The sequence below is a fragment of the Topomyia yanbarensis genome, chromosome 2 (assembly GCF_030247195.1).
Source record: "Topomyia yanbarensis strain Yona2022 chromosome 2, ASM3024719v1, whole genome shotgun sequence".
NCBI lineage: Eukaryota > Metazoa > Arthropoda > Insecta > Diptera > Culicidae > Topomyia > Topomyia yanbarensis.
The window spans coordinates 172,385,903-172,404,273 of record NC_080671.1 but is presented as its reverse complement, the minus strand read 5'-3'; the positions used below and the strand labels follow the sequence as shown (position 1 = coordinate 172,404,273).

The 18,371-nt window shown below is 38.1% G+C and overlaps 1 protein-coding gene across 2 annotated transcripts in view; it reads right to left on the bottom strand.

Annotated features, from left to right (window-relative positions):
* The window catches only part of LOC131682127 (protein madd-4), a 789,972-nt gene that overhangs the window by 48,053 nt on the left and 723,548 nt on the right, over positions 1-18,371 (bottom strand). For both annotated transcript variants that reach the window (XM_058963362.1, XM_058963363.1), the window contains exon 10: positions 5,203-5,597. In XM_058963362.1, the coding sequence (XP_058819345.1) occupies positions 5,203-5,597 (395 nt within the window). The remainder of the gene's footprint in view (positions 1-5,202; positions 5,598-18,371) is intronic.

Genomic DNA, 18,371 nt, shown 5'->3' with positions numbered 1-18,371 from the left:
CCGTGATTTTTTTAAATAAAAACCGATGTTAGTTATTCCCCTTTGAAAAAGCTACATAGCCTGACATGACCCCCTACCCTCCCGTCGTCACACATCATCACAAAATGCAAAACTCTCCCCTCCCCCATATAATGCTACGTCATTTATGGATGATCCCTTAGTTTGTAGTTCAGTTAGTTTTCGAAAACACGATCGCTCGAAAAAGATCTTGTTTAGTTTTTTGTTCTTTTAAAATCTGGGTAGCCGGCTACCGAGAGTATCCTATGTTTTCTAAACAAAAGCAATTTCAACTCCACACAGCCGATCGTGGGAGTATTGCCCAGAAAAACTAATCTTATCTTCTTAATGGGCCGGATCACTATTTATTGTGACATTATTTAGACTAACTTCGCTATTCCTTCTCTACGATATATTTTTTGGGTTGCAAACTATCGAGTGATAACACGTTATACAGACAAAGAGTTATGATAGCTCTAGATGTTATAAATCAGCGAAAGTGTTTCCTATTTCTAATATCGGATTGTTTGTGAAATACATGTATACGAACGATTATATCGAACATTGAAGGGAAATACAAAGGATCGTTAACCTGATGGACGGGCTTGTTACCAAAAACGGAACTTGAAATTAGATTCATTAAAACAGATGCGGCGAATTTTCAGTACGTATTGATCCGCGTTCATCGATACTAGTCAAATTAAAGTCTTATTGGAGCTGATTATTCACTTACCAATAGCTTTTTCAATATAATAAACTTTCCCCAAAAGTTGAACAAAATCTATTTTCACACATCGTCGAACCTTCTGTGTATTGAAAATGTCCAAAACTATTGATTGTCAACTGCCAATAACTTTCCCTTCAATATAAAACACTCCCGAAAAGTTGACAAAAAATTCGATTTTGACACATCGTCGGACCCCCCCCCCCCCCTGTGCTTAGAAAATGTCCAAACAATTGATTTTCAACTGCCAACAACGTGTCCTTCAATAGTTATTTATTTTTAAACAATTGAAATTTAACCGCATCAACTTCAACTCCAATAAACAGGAAAGTAACGCAAAATGTATCGCGATAACCACCGATGAATTATCGACGATGACGATGAATCCGACGATACATTATCGTTAACGGAGTTTCCGATGACGTTGACGGGTGGTTAACGTTATCGACGATGACGATTAATTATCGATTAACAACCCTGAAGCTTAAGGTTCGCCCAGGTTAAGTCTTCGGTACGGAGCAATACCTCGACCTAGGAACTTCTAGCATGTTGTTAGTCGCCTCTTACGACATGGGAGCAGTTCCCAGAGGTTCTATTCTTGGCTGAAATAGTGCAAAAAGATTTCAGCCCGCCGGACACCACACGGCTTCAAATAAACAAATAAACAAATAAACAAATAAACAAATAAACAAATAAACAAATAAACAAATAAACAAATAAACAAATAAACAAATAAACAAATAAACAAATAAACAAATAAACAAATAAACAAATAAACAAATAAACAAATAAACGAATAAACAAATAAACAAATAAACAAATAAACAAATAAACAAATAAACAAATAAACAAATAAACAAAAAAAAAACAAATAAACAAAAAAAAAACAAATAAACAAAAAAAAAACAAATAAACAAATAAACAAATAAACAAATAAACAAATGAACAAATAAACAAATAAACAAATAAACAAGTAAACAAATAAACAAATAAACAAGTAAACAAACAAACAAATAAACAAAAAAACAAATAAACAAATAAACAAATAAACAAATAAACAAATAAACAAATAAACAAATAAACAAATAAACAAATAAACAAATAAACAAATAAACAAATAAACAAATAAACAAATAAACAAATAAACAAATAAACAAAAAAACAAAAAAACAAATAAACAAATAAACAAATAAACAAATAAACAAATAAACAAATAAACAAATAAACAAATAAACAAATAAACAAATAAACAAATAAACAAATAAACAAATAAACAAATAAACAAATAAACAAATAAACAAATAAACAAATAAACAAATAAACAAATAAACAAATAAACAAATAAACAAATAAACAAATAAACAAATAAACAAATAAACAAATAAACAAATAAACAAATAAACAAATAAACAAATAAACAAATAAACAAATAAACAAATAAACAAATAAACAAATAAACAAATAAACAAATAAACAAATAAACAAATAAACAAATAAACAAATAAACAAATAAACAAATAAACAAATAAACAAATAAACAAATAAACAAATAAACAAATAAACAAATAAATAAATAAACGAATAAACCAATAAACAAATAAACGTTTCATTACGTTTACAATAGAATCAAAATGGAAAATATATGTAAGCATTTTTGTAACGGACTTGATGGTAGTTAATCGAAATCGAAAATTAAAAGAGATGGCAAAATCAGATCAACTCGAATCAATCAGATTCTATTTTATGAATAATAGATTTAAATGTGGATTATTTGAGCTCAATTAGATCAAATTTGATATATAGGTTCGGTAACAAATCGCTCAACTTGTTCAACGCATTATTCTCAAGATGACTGCCCTTCGGTAAGAACAAGCAAAATCAATTCCACAACTCTAAGAATCGCATTGAAAGCATTCAGTCAAAGTCAGTGAACAAATTCGTCTTAGCAAAAGCTCGGCATTAAGTGCTACTGCGAAGGTAAGAGGATTTGCTTTGATTGATATCGATTTCACGTTGCACTCCTGGGATGGAACGAGAGCCGGAATGAGGCGGACCTTCTTCGGCATCTGGCATCCGGTTTTGCATATTTGTATTATTCGCCTGGTAACTTCAACAGGTTATACAAGGGAATCGGAACAAAAACTAGCATCATCGATAACAAGATTGGAGAAAGCATACGAGCAGATGGATGGTCATCGGTTTCTTTCGTTAGGTAAGGTCGGCAGGTTAGATGTAAAAACGTTTTGGAATAGCAATCAATCCAGTGACAAGGACCAGCTTAGAAAGCTGTTGAAAAAAAAGCGTTTCAACAACCAATGGCAAAATCGACAACTTGGGAAATAAGTGATATCGAAGGGGTGATTGTCATCAGGCTTGCTATCATTTTCCTGGTGTTGTGTAATGAGGTGTATAATATAAATGTATGATAGAATCCGCACAGCTGCCTACTAACGTATGGTGTGTATCGTAAAGTGGGGTGACATTGATCACTTTCCGAAAAATCATTACCTATCAACATGCTGTCGCAGTGTTCTACGGAGCTGTAAACGAGATACTCCGCCGCATAGTTCCTAAGAAACGTGTGAACAGAAAGACAGACTACAATTATCCGTGGTGGAATTCCGATCTTCGGCGTCTACATTCTCCGAAAACAACGCAAGCGATATTTCCGTCATAAGACTGACGAAAACCAAGCTGTTCTTCACCAAACCGAACTTCAATACGAAAATGCCCGCAATAGTGCATTCGATAAGTATATAAGTCATGTCCAAAGCAGTCTTCGAAACATCCCCTCGACGTTCTGGAGGTTTATAAACAGCAGAAAACGAGTTGGTGCTATTCCCGTAAATGTTTACCTCGGTGATTCCAGCGCGCAATCCACAGCCGAATCCGCAGACCTTTTTGCAGAATATTTTCGTGGGGTATTCGCCAAGCTACCTTTCTGTTTCTGTTACAAGAATATGTAGGCACATTACTATCATACAATATCAGTCTCCCTTGCTTGTATATGAGTGAAGCAGACGTGTTGAAAGCTTCATCCAGTTCATCATAGTGTAGCAGAATTGGGGTTCCGCTCATTATCTGCAGTGATGTAAATCAATCTTAGAGACTGATGAAGTAAGTAGTACAAATCTACATATTCTGGATGTAGAAAACCGACCAACTTTTGTGAGATAGATCTGGGAGAGAGGAGGTGTTAGACATAACGTTTTGCTCTGAAAGAGTTTCGCATGAGCTGGCAAATCGGTAGGAACCGTTTATATCCGATAAAAAATATATATTTTTCAATCATCTAGATGTAACCCTAAATATGGTAGCATATTGTAATCATTAATTCACAAACTGGAACCTCTTTTAGGACAAACCTCGTGATTGAATTTCATGGATATTTTCCAACAATCAGTCAACTAGATGACTTGGATGACTTCGTAGCTACGCCAAACTCGTTCAAAGCAGCATCTCACGAAGAAGCTTGTCAACTTCGTACTGTTAAATCGACTAGGGGAACCCCTTGGAGAAGGGTTGAATTTGAAAGCAAAAGTTGACATTATGAAGAACGATATGAGAAGAGCTTCGAACTGGCGTCAGCGTGATGATTCCAGGGCTTTCAGGTCAGCTCGTAGGGCATTTAAGAAATACCTTAGATCTGCAAAGCGGGCTACCTGGCAAAAAATTCCACTTAAGTCCCTTGTCTGAATGAGGAAAGCAGGTTAAATAAAATTCTCTCAAAATTTTATGTTTAACCAAACATCCTGCATACATTGCGGGTTCAGATAGCTTTAATTAGTTTGTGATTCAGGTTTGGGTATTTAAATTCTTGTCAACCACTAATACTAAACAAATGACTCCTAAAATACATACTCTCCGGGCTTCAGTTAGGAAGTTTATCAATATTCAATTTACTAATTTTTTATCACATCATTGCATAAAAACTGAAATGCTTCCTAGTATGATAACTTCAATTTCAATTTTTATGATATTCTAATTCTTTATGAGACTTATGTACATTTTTCAATATAGCCAGATAGTTAAAAACGTAATAGTGGGTGGAAAATATCCTCGTTACTCAATGTGCCGGTTTTCGTAACCACAAACATTAGAATTTTTGTCCACAAAACTGCTTCCAAACGAATCATGCAGGCATCGCACTTCTGCTCGTAAATTCTGAAGTGATTGGCCAATATTAGATTTATACACATATATATCTCTGTCTCGAAACAAGTAGAAGATGAAGCGGCACGCGATGCGAATTTCGGTCTCATTATATGAAACGTCCCCGCAGTAGTTTTGCGGAAACCGCAATCCTCTGCATCGGTTATCGGGTTTGCGCCAGGCATGACAGAGTAGATTGTGGTCGCGAAGTGATTGCAGATGAAATCACAACCAAAAAGGACGGTTGGGTGGATACATTTTTGGCGGAAATGTGCATCATTCAATATCGAAAAAAAACAAAGAGCATCATTGTATGTATGTATACTCACGTTGCCTCACTAGGAACCCGTTGCGACACAATTTTCTCCGCCTTTGGTAGCCGGTCCTGGCGCAGGGGCTGTGCGTAGTACGGTTGGTCGTTGTACGTCATTAGGGTGGGATCTCGTTCCACATGAATGTGCTTTTCATCGTCGGTGGAAGACGACATCCCACTGGCATGATTGGTTTGACTACCGTTGCTGTCTTCCACTGTCCCACCCGTAGATCCAGCAGATGACGAAGCGACGATGGCCGAGGACGAATCACCGTTGCAGCTGATTCCCGTCGTACACTGTTGGCCCGCGGATGGTTTGGTCTTGGAATCGCATTGATTGCTGTAGTGCCCACTGGAGTCTAAACATTCCACGCTGCGAACCTGGATGCCGCTGCCGCATGACACAGAGCACTGTTGGGAATAGAAAAAAAATCTCTCAGTTAGAAAAATTGCTACTAGATTAAAAATGGTTGTTTGAAGAGTTCATGGTTCAATTAATTTTCATACATTTCATAATAATTTTGATTGTTATCAAAGTTCCACCTTGAAACTAGAACCAGCTGATCAATGCCATCACGTCCCACTCAAAATTTGTCCTCTAACAAACACTTTCATCTCGAATGCATCCGCTCCGAGCACTCTCCACTTCGCTCGAGTAGTTCGCAGTCAGCTAACGATGGGAAAAGTTTTCCCCCGGTTTGCAACTAGTTCCAGAACAATATTTAATGCAGTGAATTACAAATTCACATATTTCAAGTGTAGCTATGTCTCGCTGTTGTACGACTGGAATATCTGTTTTGTTAGGAACAAGATATGTGAAACCAGTTGCCAGAATAATTATCGGATGGAATGTGAAATCGTTGCTTCAAAGCATTGATTAGGGGGTGGTTCTCTATGTCTGAACCCCTTTATCGTTCAGTATTTAGGGTGGACTTTAGGCGTTTGTGCTTTCATTTATTAAAAAAATTTGCTATCTCAAAAATAAGAAAAATTGAGAAAAAACTAATTAATATAAAATTTACTTTAAAAACTACAAAATGCCGATAGCGATGTTTTGAAACAAAACGCTTTCAAAATAAAAACTGTCAGGAGTATTAGCGATTGAATACTGCATTCCACAAATCGGGCGGTTAACCACAAAGTTCCTTTATTCTTCAGAGATTTTTTTGTTTGCCGTGGGTTTGTTAACAAAGGAAATCAGCAATAAAGTACTGATTATTACTTCTACTGCAAGATGGATCGAGAAAGTGCGAAGCGTTTTTCAGGCTTTTGTGCAATAGGGGCAGGAGTGGGGTTTAAAAGCCCTCTCATGAAAGTTTTGAATTTCTTTTAAAAATTTCCTAATTTCCTTATCTGGAAAAAAAATACACAGCGAGCTGTTTTGACACATCGAATGTCATTTGAGCTCAGTCACTCTAGAAACAAGCCGGAGAAACTCCCATGACAGTGGCTGTAAAGGAGTAAAGTTGGTCAGCATCTCCGAGTCGGTTAACATTTCGAAATGTTTCGATATTAGCTACGGTTTGAGTAGACCAGTTATATAGCAAAGGCCGGTCAACGAGATAATATCAGTATAAGCAGGATATACAACAAATGAACGACATGAGATCGGAGTCAATTGGGATAAGGTTGTCTAGAGACATTCCACCGCCGGTTAGTCTCTCCGTCGGAGTGGCTGAGAGCTAAGCTGTTCACGAAAACGGGCATCGGTATAGGGAGAAATCCCGCCGACGGGGAGCTCTCAGCACCAGCTAGCAGATTAATAGAGTAGAATCCTTCTGAAGGTAGTGTATCCGCAACGATCATCAATGCCGCTGTATCAAGCTACACTGCCATTGTGAAGTGTCGAGCGCATGCTGGGACGCAACGCAGTTGGTACCATGGAGTCCCTGGATCCTCCCGCCCCAATCGAACTTTTGCCGCCTGCGTTCAGCAGTCGTCCCGGTCCTGCGTGCGTGAGAGGAGAAGGGGTCTTTCAAGCCGTCATTTCCGGGAAGTGTTTTTATTTAAATTGCAACCATACAACGGCGCTTCACGCTTCTAGCTCATCGTCTAACTATCTCCAAGCTACCTCCGTCTCTACACAACGCAGCTGATATGGGACGCTTCGAATCCTCCCGCCGCATTCGAGACAGTGATCGTTAGTCTTTCTGATTCTGTTCGTAGTAGTGATTTAAGATCCTCCCCGAGACTTGGCTTGACAATCGTACTCTGTCTCGGCAGAGTAACGCCCTCTACAGCCATAAGACGTCAGGTGGTGGTGTGCTTATCGCTGTTCACAATGGCATAAAAGCCCGATTGATCAACGATGACCGGTGGACGAGCTCCGATCACGTGTGGCTATTAGTGAAACACGCCAATCGCTTGCTGTTCCTGTTTGTCCTGTATTTCCCCCTTGATAGAATTCGCGATTTTAGCCTCATCGATGAACATCTTTACTCCGTATTCTTTGTGACGTTTATTGCCGCCCCGAATGATGATAGCATTCTTCTTGGTGACTTCAACCTGCCTGGGTTGATATGGTTTCCAGCAAGAAATGGATTTCTTCGACTGGATTCTGAACAATCTGCGCTTATCGGCAGCGCCAGTAGCATGTTAGAGTAGCGCCACTGTTCGGTAAATCAATAATGTCACCAACGAGAATGGGCGTACATTAGATTTCTGCTTTGTAAGCGCTCGGTTTTTGCTAAATATTGTTCCAGCGACGATGTTTTTAAGGGGTTTCTGTTAATATTTTTTTTCAAAGGACCGATTTTTTTTATTTGATAAACTGAAGCCTGAAAGTGTCTAGAATACCCAAGTAACCATAAGCATTGAGCCATTGCACTATATTGGCTATACATTTGCACTAATGTTGCATTGAAACCCCATTACAGCATTAACAATGCAATAAAACTCTATATTAGCATCAATAATGCATAACTGCACAGCCGACATATACCATTATCGCTTGCTCTATATGCGTATATAAAGCTGATACAACGCGCACATGCTTCAAGGATCTTTAAAGCATGTAAGCTTTACAAGTGCATTTAATGCCATTATAGAGCAAATAAAAAGCCGATATAATGCTATTGTAATGCTGTGGGTTTATTTGTTATGCAACTCTTCTTGAAGATTATATTCGGCATATTTCATTTCAATCGAACATATGCAATATAGTCCTGAGAGCAAACGCAGCGCACTTACCGTCAAGGACGAGGCAAGGTACCTCAGTTGGAGACTTACTAAAGGTAATTTTCGTAAAATTGTCATATCATGTCAGAACGAAAACCCATTAAGGATATTCATTACAATGCATTAGAAGAGAGACAATTACGGTTTTAAACAGAACATTTTATTTTAATTTTTTCCTTTTTGCTCATCATACTGAAAGGAAATATAAGAAATGGTTTTAAAACCATGGCGGACGATGACAGCCAGCTGAAGCTTTTCAATAGCATTAGTAATGCTAATATAAGGCTTTAAAATTGGACATTTGTGCTCTGGTGCTATATAATAGCATTAGTACTGCACAAACGAGTTGTCAATCTCTGCACAGTAATAGCACTATATTTCGCCTTTTCTGGCATAATACCAGCATTATATAAGTATTAAGGGCTTCACAGTTCTATAAGACTGCATTATATGTGGATCTAAAGCAGATATTAGGCTACGTTATAATGCTTATTGGTTACTTGGGTATGTTGGTAATTTTTTTTTTATCCGGGAATTAGTACCGTCGCTACACGGCTTTGAATGGACCTGTGCCCTGACAGATCATTTGAATTCTCCGAAACTAATCTTAGCCTTTTAATCATTCTTCTCGAAAACACTTGTTTTGATCAAAATTTTATAAACATTATTCAAAATCACTTTTTGTCACCATATTGGAGCTGACATTTAATTTTTTTTAAATCTCGCCTCAAATTCGTGTGCAGTGATCCCAAATATTCTTTTATTTAATGTTTCATTGAAATTAATAAATATTTCACTTTTTCAGTCCACCATATTTGATCCGCCAATTTGAATTTGTCAAATTTGATCTCAAATTCGTGCTCAGCGAACCCAAGTATTCATATAGGTTCATTCAAATTGATAACTATTTTACTTTTTTAGTTCACTATATTGAATCCGCCATTCTGAATTATAAAAATCTAACCTCAAATTCGTGTTCATTGACCTTCAAAACCTAGAAATTCACTTATTCCTAGAAAACTAGATCGAGTAACATTATATTGTACACGAAAAGCTGTTTTCTAACTTTGACACGCGTTTTCTCGAAACAAGATTTTTCGAATCTGCGGGCATTCTCGTTTTTGAACCATTCAACCAATCAACTTCGCGTCTGAAAGAAGACAACATTCTCCGGCACTGTAGCATACATAATCGCAATATTTTGACCATATGAGATTTTTTACAGCCGGCCAAAATGGAAAAATCATGCGAAAAAAAAATCATTATTTTCAAGTGGACGCCATTTTGTTTCTATAACGATTTTTTTCGTGTTTTTTTGGTTTGAGCGCCTTTGTGGAATATAATTTTCAAAATGGTTTTGGTTTTCTGCTTGTAGACGACGAATTGCGACCTGTATCGTGCCCACAGATGAGGTCGGTTTTCAAAACAGCTTTTGCTAGTCGCCATTTTGGACGCCATTCTTGATACCTTACACTCGAAAATTTTGATTTTATAGATGAAACCTTAATAAACATTTTGCAGAATAGCGCACATGTCTAAGTCGTTTCACTTCTAAAGAAACTATTATCAAACGAATCTCACTCCTTCTTTAGGACGCATCATAAATTAGCGTCGATAACGCTGCTATTACTGCAGCAAACTTCATGCCGAAAGTATCTAGTTCTCCGGATCCAGATGGTGTATCTTCTATTTGTGTCAAAAAGTGCATCAGAGTGCTTCTTGAACACCTTCGACGAGTCTTCGAGCTATCTCTCTCTACTGTAATATTTCCTATTTGTTGGAAAAAGGCCCACATGTTTCCGGTCCTTGAAATGAGAAACAAATTGAACAGCGCTAATTATTTCGTGTAAGTGCGGTATCCAAACTATTCGAGCTGGTTGTTTTGGATCGTATTTTATTTCACATGACCAATATTGTTTTATGCCTAAACTATTGAGAACGACCAACCTGCTTTCATTCACAAAGTATGTATTCGATGGATTTACTGGCGGACTGCATACCGATAGTATTTACACGAATCTATCCGCGGCTTTCGACAAAACCAACCATGTTACCGTTCCGATATTGATGGAAAGCAACTCCAAATCAGCATTAAGTACTAACTAACTGCACCATTGCGTGCTACATGCGGCATTCCGCAAGGAATTCACATCGCCCCAGTAATATTTCTCCTCTATTTCAATGACGTCAGTATCAAACTACAAGAACCCCGTCTCTCCTTCGCCAACGATATGAAGATTTTTCGACAGCTGATACCGAATTTCTTCAAAGTCAACTGGACAGCTTCAGTGCGTGGGGGTCTCAACAGAATGGTTCTAAACTCGAGTAAATGATCAATCGTCACGTTTGCGCGAAAACATCATCCGATCCAGTCAAATCGCCGTCTGTTCGATTCGAGCATTCCAAGATACTCTCACGTCAAAGAGTCTTGGAGTCAACTTGGATTCGGCACCAACGTTCAAACTACACACCTTATATATTGTGGAGGAGGCATCAAGACAGTTTTGGTTCATCTTCCGAATAGCAAAAAACCTCAGGGATGTATACTGTCTTAAATCGCTTTATTGCGCGTTGGTTCGCTCAACGTTAGAATACTGTTCTGTTGTTTGTAATCCGTACTATCTGAACGAGATTGACCCTTTGCCCTTCAACATCTCCTTTGGAGAAACTGATTCCAACCACCGAGCTACGAAAACCGTTGCCAGTTAATACACCTCGATACACTCATCATGCGGAGGGACTGCTTTCGAGTCCTATATGACTTGAACTTACTCTCTGCCAGAGTAGATTGCTGTACAATTCCAGAACGCTTGAATCTTCAAGCCTGCATTCGAACACTACGACTACCTTTTAGGAGAACTAACTGCGGCCGACCCAGACGCAGTTACCGGACTTCAGGATTCGACTTCCACTAACCTAGAAATACGATTCAAAATAAGTATTTGTTTTTCCTTAAAAGTAACTAGGCTAACTAAGAATTACCATTGGGATCAAGAGGTCTGGTGGTGTTTTTTTTTCATAATTCGTTTATTTTACACGGCTCATAGCGGTAGCTTAACGGAGCCATGGATCGTTTATATGCTTACAAATATAAAAATAAAAATATAAACAAATATTATAATATTGGATCTCGTGCGCGTAACTTTTTATTGCGAGCGGAGACCTTCTTTCGCAGGGTTTGCCGGCAATCTGCATCTGGGTAGTCATTCAATTCTTTTTTGTTTTTCACGTCCAAGTCGAAGCCGGTGTCCGCGATCAAATGTTTTTCCCTGTTTCTTGCACTTATTGTTGACCAGCGTAAATCCGTCACTGTTATTGTTATCCTTGCCAATGTTGCTTACAGTTGATTTTGCGGTACTGGATGCTTCTTTTGTGGTTGTCATTATGGTCTGTGCAACTGCCACCGTTTGTGGTTCAGACATTGGTATTGAAAACTCTGTTTTGGGTTGGTTTGCCGTAGATGAGTTGACAGTCGGTTGAGATGTGTCTTCATCTGCATCTTCCAAGCAAGGTTGTCCATGATGAGCTGTCTGATTACAATACTTGCATGTAGGAGTTTGCCCCTCATGGGTACATAGCGTAGTTTGCATAATTGTTGTTCCGAGGGTTTTGAGTTATATTGTCAAGTAGGAGATTATACGCCTTTCAACCCGCATCCTCACTACGAAAACGCCGTTAGGTGTACCCGGGAAGAAGTTTCTCCAAGTATCTGGTGTAACGGATTCTACTTCTCAGTATTGCGACATGCAGTTTGCAATTGGCTCAGGAGGGGTACGAGGTAATAGGTCATATAACCTTACATCTATATAATCATTCTCAATATATACGGGATTCTTAATTCCAATGTTGCCACTTTCAAACCACGTGTTTTAGGTTGTTCTTCAAAACGAAACGCTCGGCTTGTGCTAACATGTTGAATGATAATAACACTGCACTGCGAATATGATGATACTGAAGGTACAACACTTCCGTAAGACTAAGTTGCATTTTTACCTTCAGAAGGTATTCCACTCTAAACTCTAAACACACTAAAACTCGGTCGTTTTAAACAAAATTTAAAGTCAACGACCGCAGCGTTGGGTCGGAGTAGAGCTTTTTCGTCAACTTAACTCATGATGACAAGAATAATCCGATGTTTCCTTTGTTCTCGAGACAATGCACACTAGATCGAGAGGCCTGTTGTTCACTTGGCCCGATTGTACGTGTGACTGCGGCAGAAGTAGAAAGTAGACTGTTTGTTGGTGTTGACACAACAAATAAACAAACAAAGAGATGTTCTGCACCCCTGGTTGTCGTCTCGCAAGGTGACGTTATTTAGCAGGTCAGTTATACTACGATGTTTGGACGGTAGCAAGAAACAGCAGCAATGAAAAAAAACACGAACGACTATCACAAAATAAAAAGAGCAAGAACGCAATCCCCCTGAACTAATACCTAGCGGTGACCCCTGAAGGATTAGGGTTAGGAGAAAGAAAAGGTTTAGGTTATGTCGGTAGGTACTAATTACTGTAGTATGAATCACTATCACGAGCTAGTCTATACGAGATTCCTTTGTTGAGCTGAGTCAAATGGAACACAAAACTCAGCCCTTTAGGGCTCGGAAAAAATCTCCACAATTTGAGGGTTTATATGCCTCTCTTTGACAAGAAACGTAAAAAATCACATGGAAAATTGTATTGTAATTGTATCTTGCATAAGATAATTTGCATAAATTTATCTTTGATAGCCCTGAAAAAATCATTGCAGCGATCATTTTGAAAAGAAATCATCGGAGAAGCAGGAATATTTGTATATTCGTTTCATAAAAAATAATAAAAATATAGATTCTTTATTTCATGAGCTCTTCATGGCAAATATTTTTTGCTTGTACGATCGCAATATGCATGTAAGCAGGAACAAATTAGTAGTAGTTTATTTATATATCTGCGTTTCCTGGTCGTTTCACCAGAAGCACCGATTGCGTTTCAGTTATTGCAGCTAGTGTGTGTCTGATTCTGATGAGACAAAGTCGAACAGCAAATACTATAAATAATATATGTAAAGAAATTAACCGGGAAAAATAAGAAATACGAACCAAAAACACTGTTCAACCGCTCTTCCTTATTTTTTCAATTACTCGTAATTCATTTTCTCGTATCGTTTCGTTTTAACACATAAATTTGCATATGCATTTTTATAAAATTTTCAGCCAATCAGCCAATTTTCAATATTTTTCTGTAAACAAATGCACGTTTTTTCACGAAAAAATGTACTATCTAAATACAATAACTTTAAGGTGATAGAATCATTGCGGCATACCTTTAACCTTCTTTGGGTGTTAACTTTTTGCAACGAATATGGTGTTAGCGGGTCATATTGACCCGGATTCCGAACTCAGTTTTAAAACCAGGGCCGGCGGAAAGCGTGGGTAGTATGGGTAGTACTACCCACTCGAAAATAACCGAGTGGGTAATTACCCACTCGAAATTTTGAACCGTTTCAAAAAATTTAGATGTGCAACGCATGTATCTCGCACTACACACATTTGAAAACATCGCTGTACCACAATTCCATTTGCATAAACGAACGTGACTTAATGTGAATGTAATGCAAGCGTGTGCATTGCGAAAAGGGAAAAAATCTTTACTAATGGACCCCTCACCCTATGCTTTCTACCCACTCGAGCGTAAAGTGTTTCGCCGCCCCTGTTTAAGACATATTTTCAGCCAAATCAATATGAACTTGTACCCAAATTGTTTGTTAGAGTTTCAATTTTCAATTTCTGCTAAATATCGTTTCGTTGGCCAGTGGGAATCGGTGCTGACGGTCGAATTCTATACAGAATTTTTAATTTTCTCCAATTTTGTACCAAAGAAGCCTCATTGTATTCCTCAAAACTCTTGGGAAAAGACCAAACAGTTCAGATCATTGATTTAGAAACAGTAAGAGAAAGTTAAAACGAATTTTCATATAATTGGACAGCTAAATGCTGTGATGCTAGAAAAAATGAATATTTTTCCAACCATCAGAGCACCAGTCAATTTTTGCTTGATAACTTTTTCCATAATCGTCAAATCGTTTTGCGGTTTTCGAAACTTTGTTTCCTTGATAAATTTCCTATAAAAATTTCACATCGATTTATTTTTACGAAGCATTGGGCGTCTCTTGGATGAATTATTTTGTGAAAGTCGATATCCCCATACAAAATCCCATGTAAACTTTAAATAGTGGGCCCAAAAATATAGTTTTACTGATCGAGCTAAGAATTTTCGTAACAGCAGTAATTTTAAAAACGGTAGAGGTGGCTCGATTATCGTGGACTCTGCAAACTGATATCCTTAAAATAGCGAAAAAGCATTTCAAAGAATCTGGGTTAAATGCATACTTCTGCATAATGCATAATTGGGATGAGTGATCGGTATTCCTCAGACGTCTTAATTGGATTGTTGAAATATTAAACCGGAGGCATTCTGAATCAACATGTGAAAGATATCGCTCATTACAAATAACCACGATGTTAGTATAACAATTACAATTTAATAATTAAATATATAAGAACATCGTTGGTCTGATATTTGCCCCTGATTATAATATTGATTAAGATTAGTTGTTTTATTGTGGAGGCCTTTAGCGTGTTGCGCTGCTTCAACTAGTGAGAAATTGGTCACAAAGTTAAAGGATGCACGTTTTTCAACAAATTTGAAATTTTTTGAAAACAAAAATATGAACATGAAATTAATTCCTGCATTGTTAAAAAATATAAATACAGCAACCCTGCCACTATTGCACATGCACATCGGCATCTAAACACAGTAAAACTATTTGCGTTTTCACTCAGTGCGGAACAAGTTTACAGTCACCGCTGTTGTTTCGAAACTTTTCACCACTAAACTACTCCTCCAGGAGTGGCATCAAGTTATCGCGAGCGAACGAACTCAACACGCTACTGCATACGGAAGCAGTCACCATGTCCGAATTGGCACTGCACAACACCACTACAAATCAGCACAATATTCGTCATATGCTTTGTTTATGTTGTTTCGGCCTTTCCTCCCACTACAATATGAGTATGTATTAGCTTCCGAGTTATTCCAGGAATGTTTGAAACAAGTCCAACAGAGCACATACCAAGTGATTACACAGTTCATATTTGGCACGTTGCTGCGTACTGTAAACAGCATACAGGCTCGGAGTCTGCCAGCGGTCGTTCCTAAAATCTCACAGGCCCTTCGGGCACAGGACTGTAATGACATTCATAAAAAATCTTTATGACTTTATTTAAATTTCGGGCAATAAATTTATAGCTCAGTGGTCGTCCATCTCCCCGGGGCAAGATGAAATGCCATTTTGGGGACAGGATGAGGGCACTAGTACCACTCTTCCGCCACACTGCGATATGCTATCGTTTTGTTCAATCTGGATAATTTGGTGTGAATGTGGAAATTCATTGATTTATGGAATATGCATGAGCATGGCTGGCTATGTGGAAAGTTCGCCGGTCACATAGAAAACTTTATCAACATTGAAAGGCGCAAGAGAATAGAATCAGTTGCGACTGATGATAAAATTGAAAAGTGAAAAATGCGATCGAATTAAATTGGGTAATGGAAACTTTGCGCGGAAAAGGCAGAAATAGAGCATTGTAATTGGTTTGGAATTGGCGGTTAATGAGTTGAAATATTTTTCTTTGCTTCGTTTTGTTTGAAATAACTCGATGCGCGAGTTTAACGGAGCCGTCTTTTGCAGATTTTCAATAAACAAATAACATGAAATGTTCCGCTTGTTTGGTTGTCGTTTTCGTACATACTGTCATCACTGTTGCTATCAGTAAAAATGGTTCCTAAAACTGTCCTTTTTCTTTTCGTATCTTCGGGTCAGTATATTAAAACCATTTTTAGTGTGATTGCTTTCCAATGATTTTTGGTGTGTATGTGTGTGCGTGTTCTGAGGATGATTGTTCAAGCAGTTTTTGCGATCTGTGTTTCTCCGCGTTCTGTCTAACTCTGTTCTCTGCCGTGGAACTTCCTTTCAAAAACAATCGAAATGCTGTGGGTTATCGTAAAATATAACATACAAATCCTAGAAAACTTTTCAATGTTCGTTGATTGCAGGACTCAGTAAACTGCTGGATGGCAGACAATTTATCTGGATCGGTGACAATTTCATTTTGTCCAAATCCAAATAATATTCCAAAAACCTTAGTCTGGTTTTCGCTGCACTGATTGTTCCAAAGGTGTGTGAATAGAACCCGTTGATGCTCGAGATTCTCATCAAAAGACCTACGAAAAGGTCATCAAAATTTTCTTCGCTAGATCTGCGGATTTAAAATTACATCTGATGTTGATGGAACAAAGTTCGTTTGATCGGATTGCTGCCCTGCCAATTGTGGGTGGTTTTATACTCTGATTAGTGTATAGCCAACGGCATTCGGAGTAGAAATTCGTGGCATAAGTAGAGGCATTCTTAGTTGATACCTGATCGTTGACGACTGAATTCGACTCCCGATGCATGCTAGCGTCTCCGAGTTGCAATTAAAGGGTTCTTCCTCACTGCGGCTGCGTTCGCTCAACCACCTGCGAGATGTAGCGATTCTGTGGAAAAATGGATCCGGTAGGTTCATGCATGCAATAATTAGTGTGTCAGAAACATAATGTTGTAACGTGAAGCCCGAGATGCGACGTTTATGTTTATTTGTTCCAAGATAGCTGGGGTATCTATATGGCGTTGCAGAGTATCAGCGATTACTGCATTCCTTCGAACATACAGAGGCCCCAGATGATTCAGCTGATACCGGTATTAATTGCAAGGGAATCGGACGGAAACTCTCCACGGCAATCTACGGATCACTTATGTAACGTAAAAAGCGACGGATGCACATCTCGCAATGCCGTTATTGTATTTTGGACTTCGAACTTCAGGTCAATGTTCCACGATTGATCGTGACAAAGAACAGTGCAGTGACAATAAAGATTCATAATTTTTTTTGATTATCCTGAAGATGCACTACAGTGATCTGGATGATTGATTAACTAGATTCTGGAGAATCTAGAATAACTCAAACGGGCTCACGCGTTCGAATCCTTTTTTCGTTAAAATGATATCACCGAGCACCCATGTTATTCGAACTACACCAATCAGCAATGATTTGAAGCTGATGTTGGAGAAATCTGCAATCTTCAGTTCCTGTTGTAGAAGTGAATGTGGGGGCCTGTTACTGATACTAAGCATTCATAAGTGACCTGAAATCGTGAAACATTTCAGCGCCTGAAAAATCAATTTAAATGCATACTTGCCACAATAGGATGTTTGGCAGACCCTCTCTCCAGTCCCTCACACAGGACCGTAGGTACGACTGGTGAACTTTGGCTGCAATGGCGGGGAGATCAAAAGCTTCCATAATACAAGTGACGGTACATCCCGGTATCCTATTGGCGAAATCTATTTGTTTTTTTTACTGGTCGAAATTAAATTCACGTATTCAGTCGCCCAAATAGACCTTTGAGTTCAACGTTTTTTGATTCGCTCGGAAGCTCAACTCGAAAAAAGTGAATTTTCAAAAGCACCAGTTCCTTCGACTTCGTTTTAATTAAATGGTTTTCTCCGGGGTTCAAGCCATGGTGTTGCAACACTATCTAACTGTGCTATTCAATTCAGCACTCGATTTTTCACTATAAATAGCCATTTACTAGACTTATTTAGTCATTTTACTTAATTTTCTATACCACTGGGTGATTATTTTTATATTTGATTTGACCAATGCCACGGAACCTGGAGAACGTGACAGCGACCTTTTCTGTTCAGTTAACAGCGATCAAACAAGCTAAACCAACTCGAAGAACTTGGAATTTCAGTATCTGTTTACTCACGTAAATATTTAACCGGCACAATAATTTACTTTTTTTAGAACATCGCTCAAACAAAAGGCCTCATATACCTTATGCCAAGTATGCGCTCGTTCGGTTGATTCTCGTTTACTACGGTTGCTTACGGTTAGCTCACAAGAATACCATACCAAAAGAGTATCGGTCA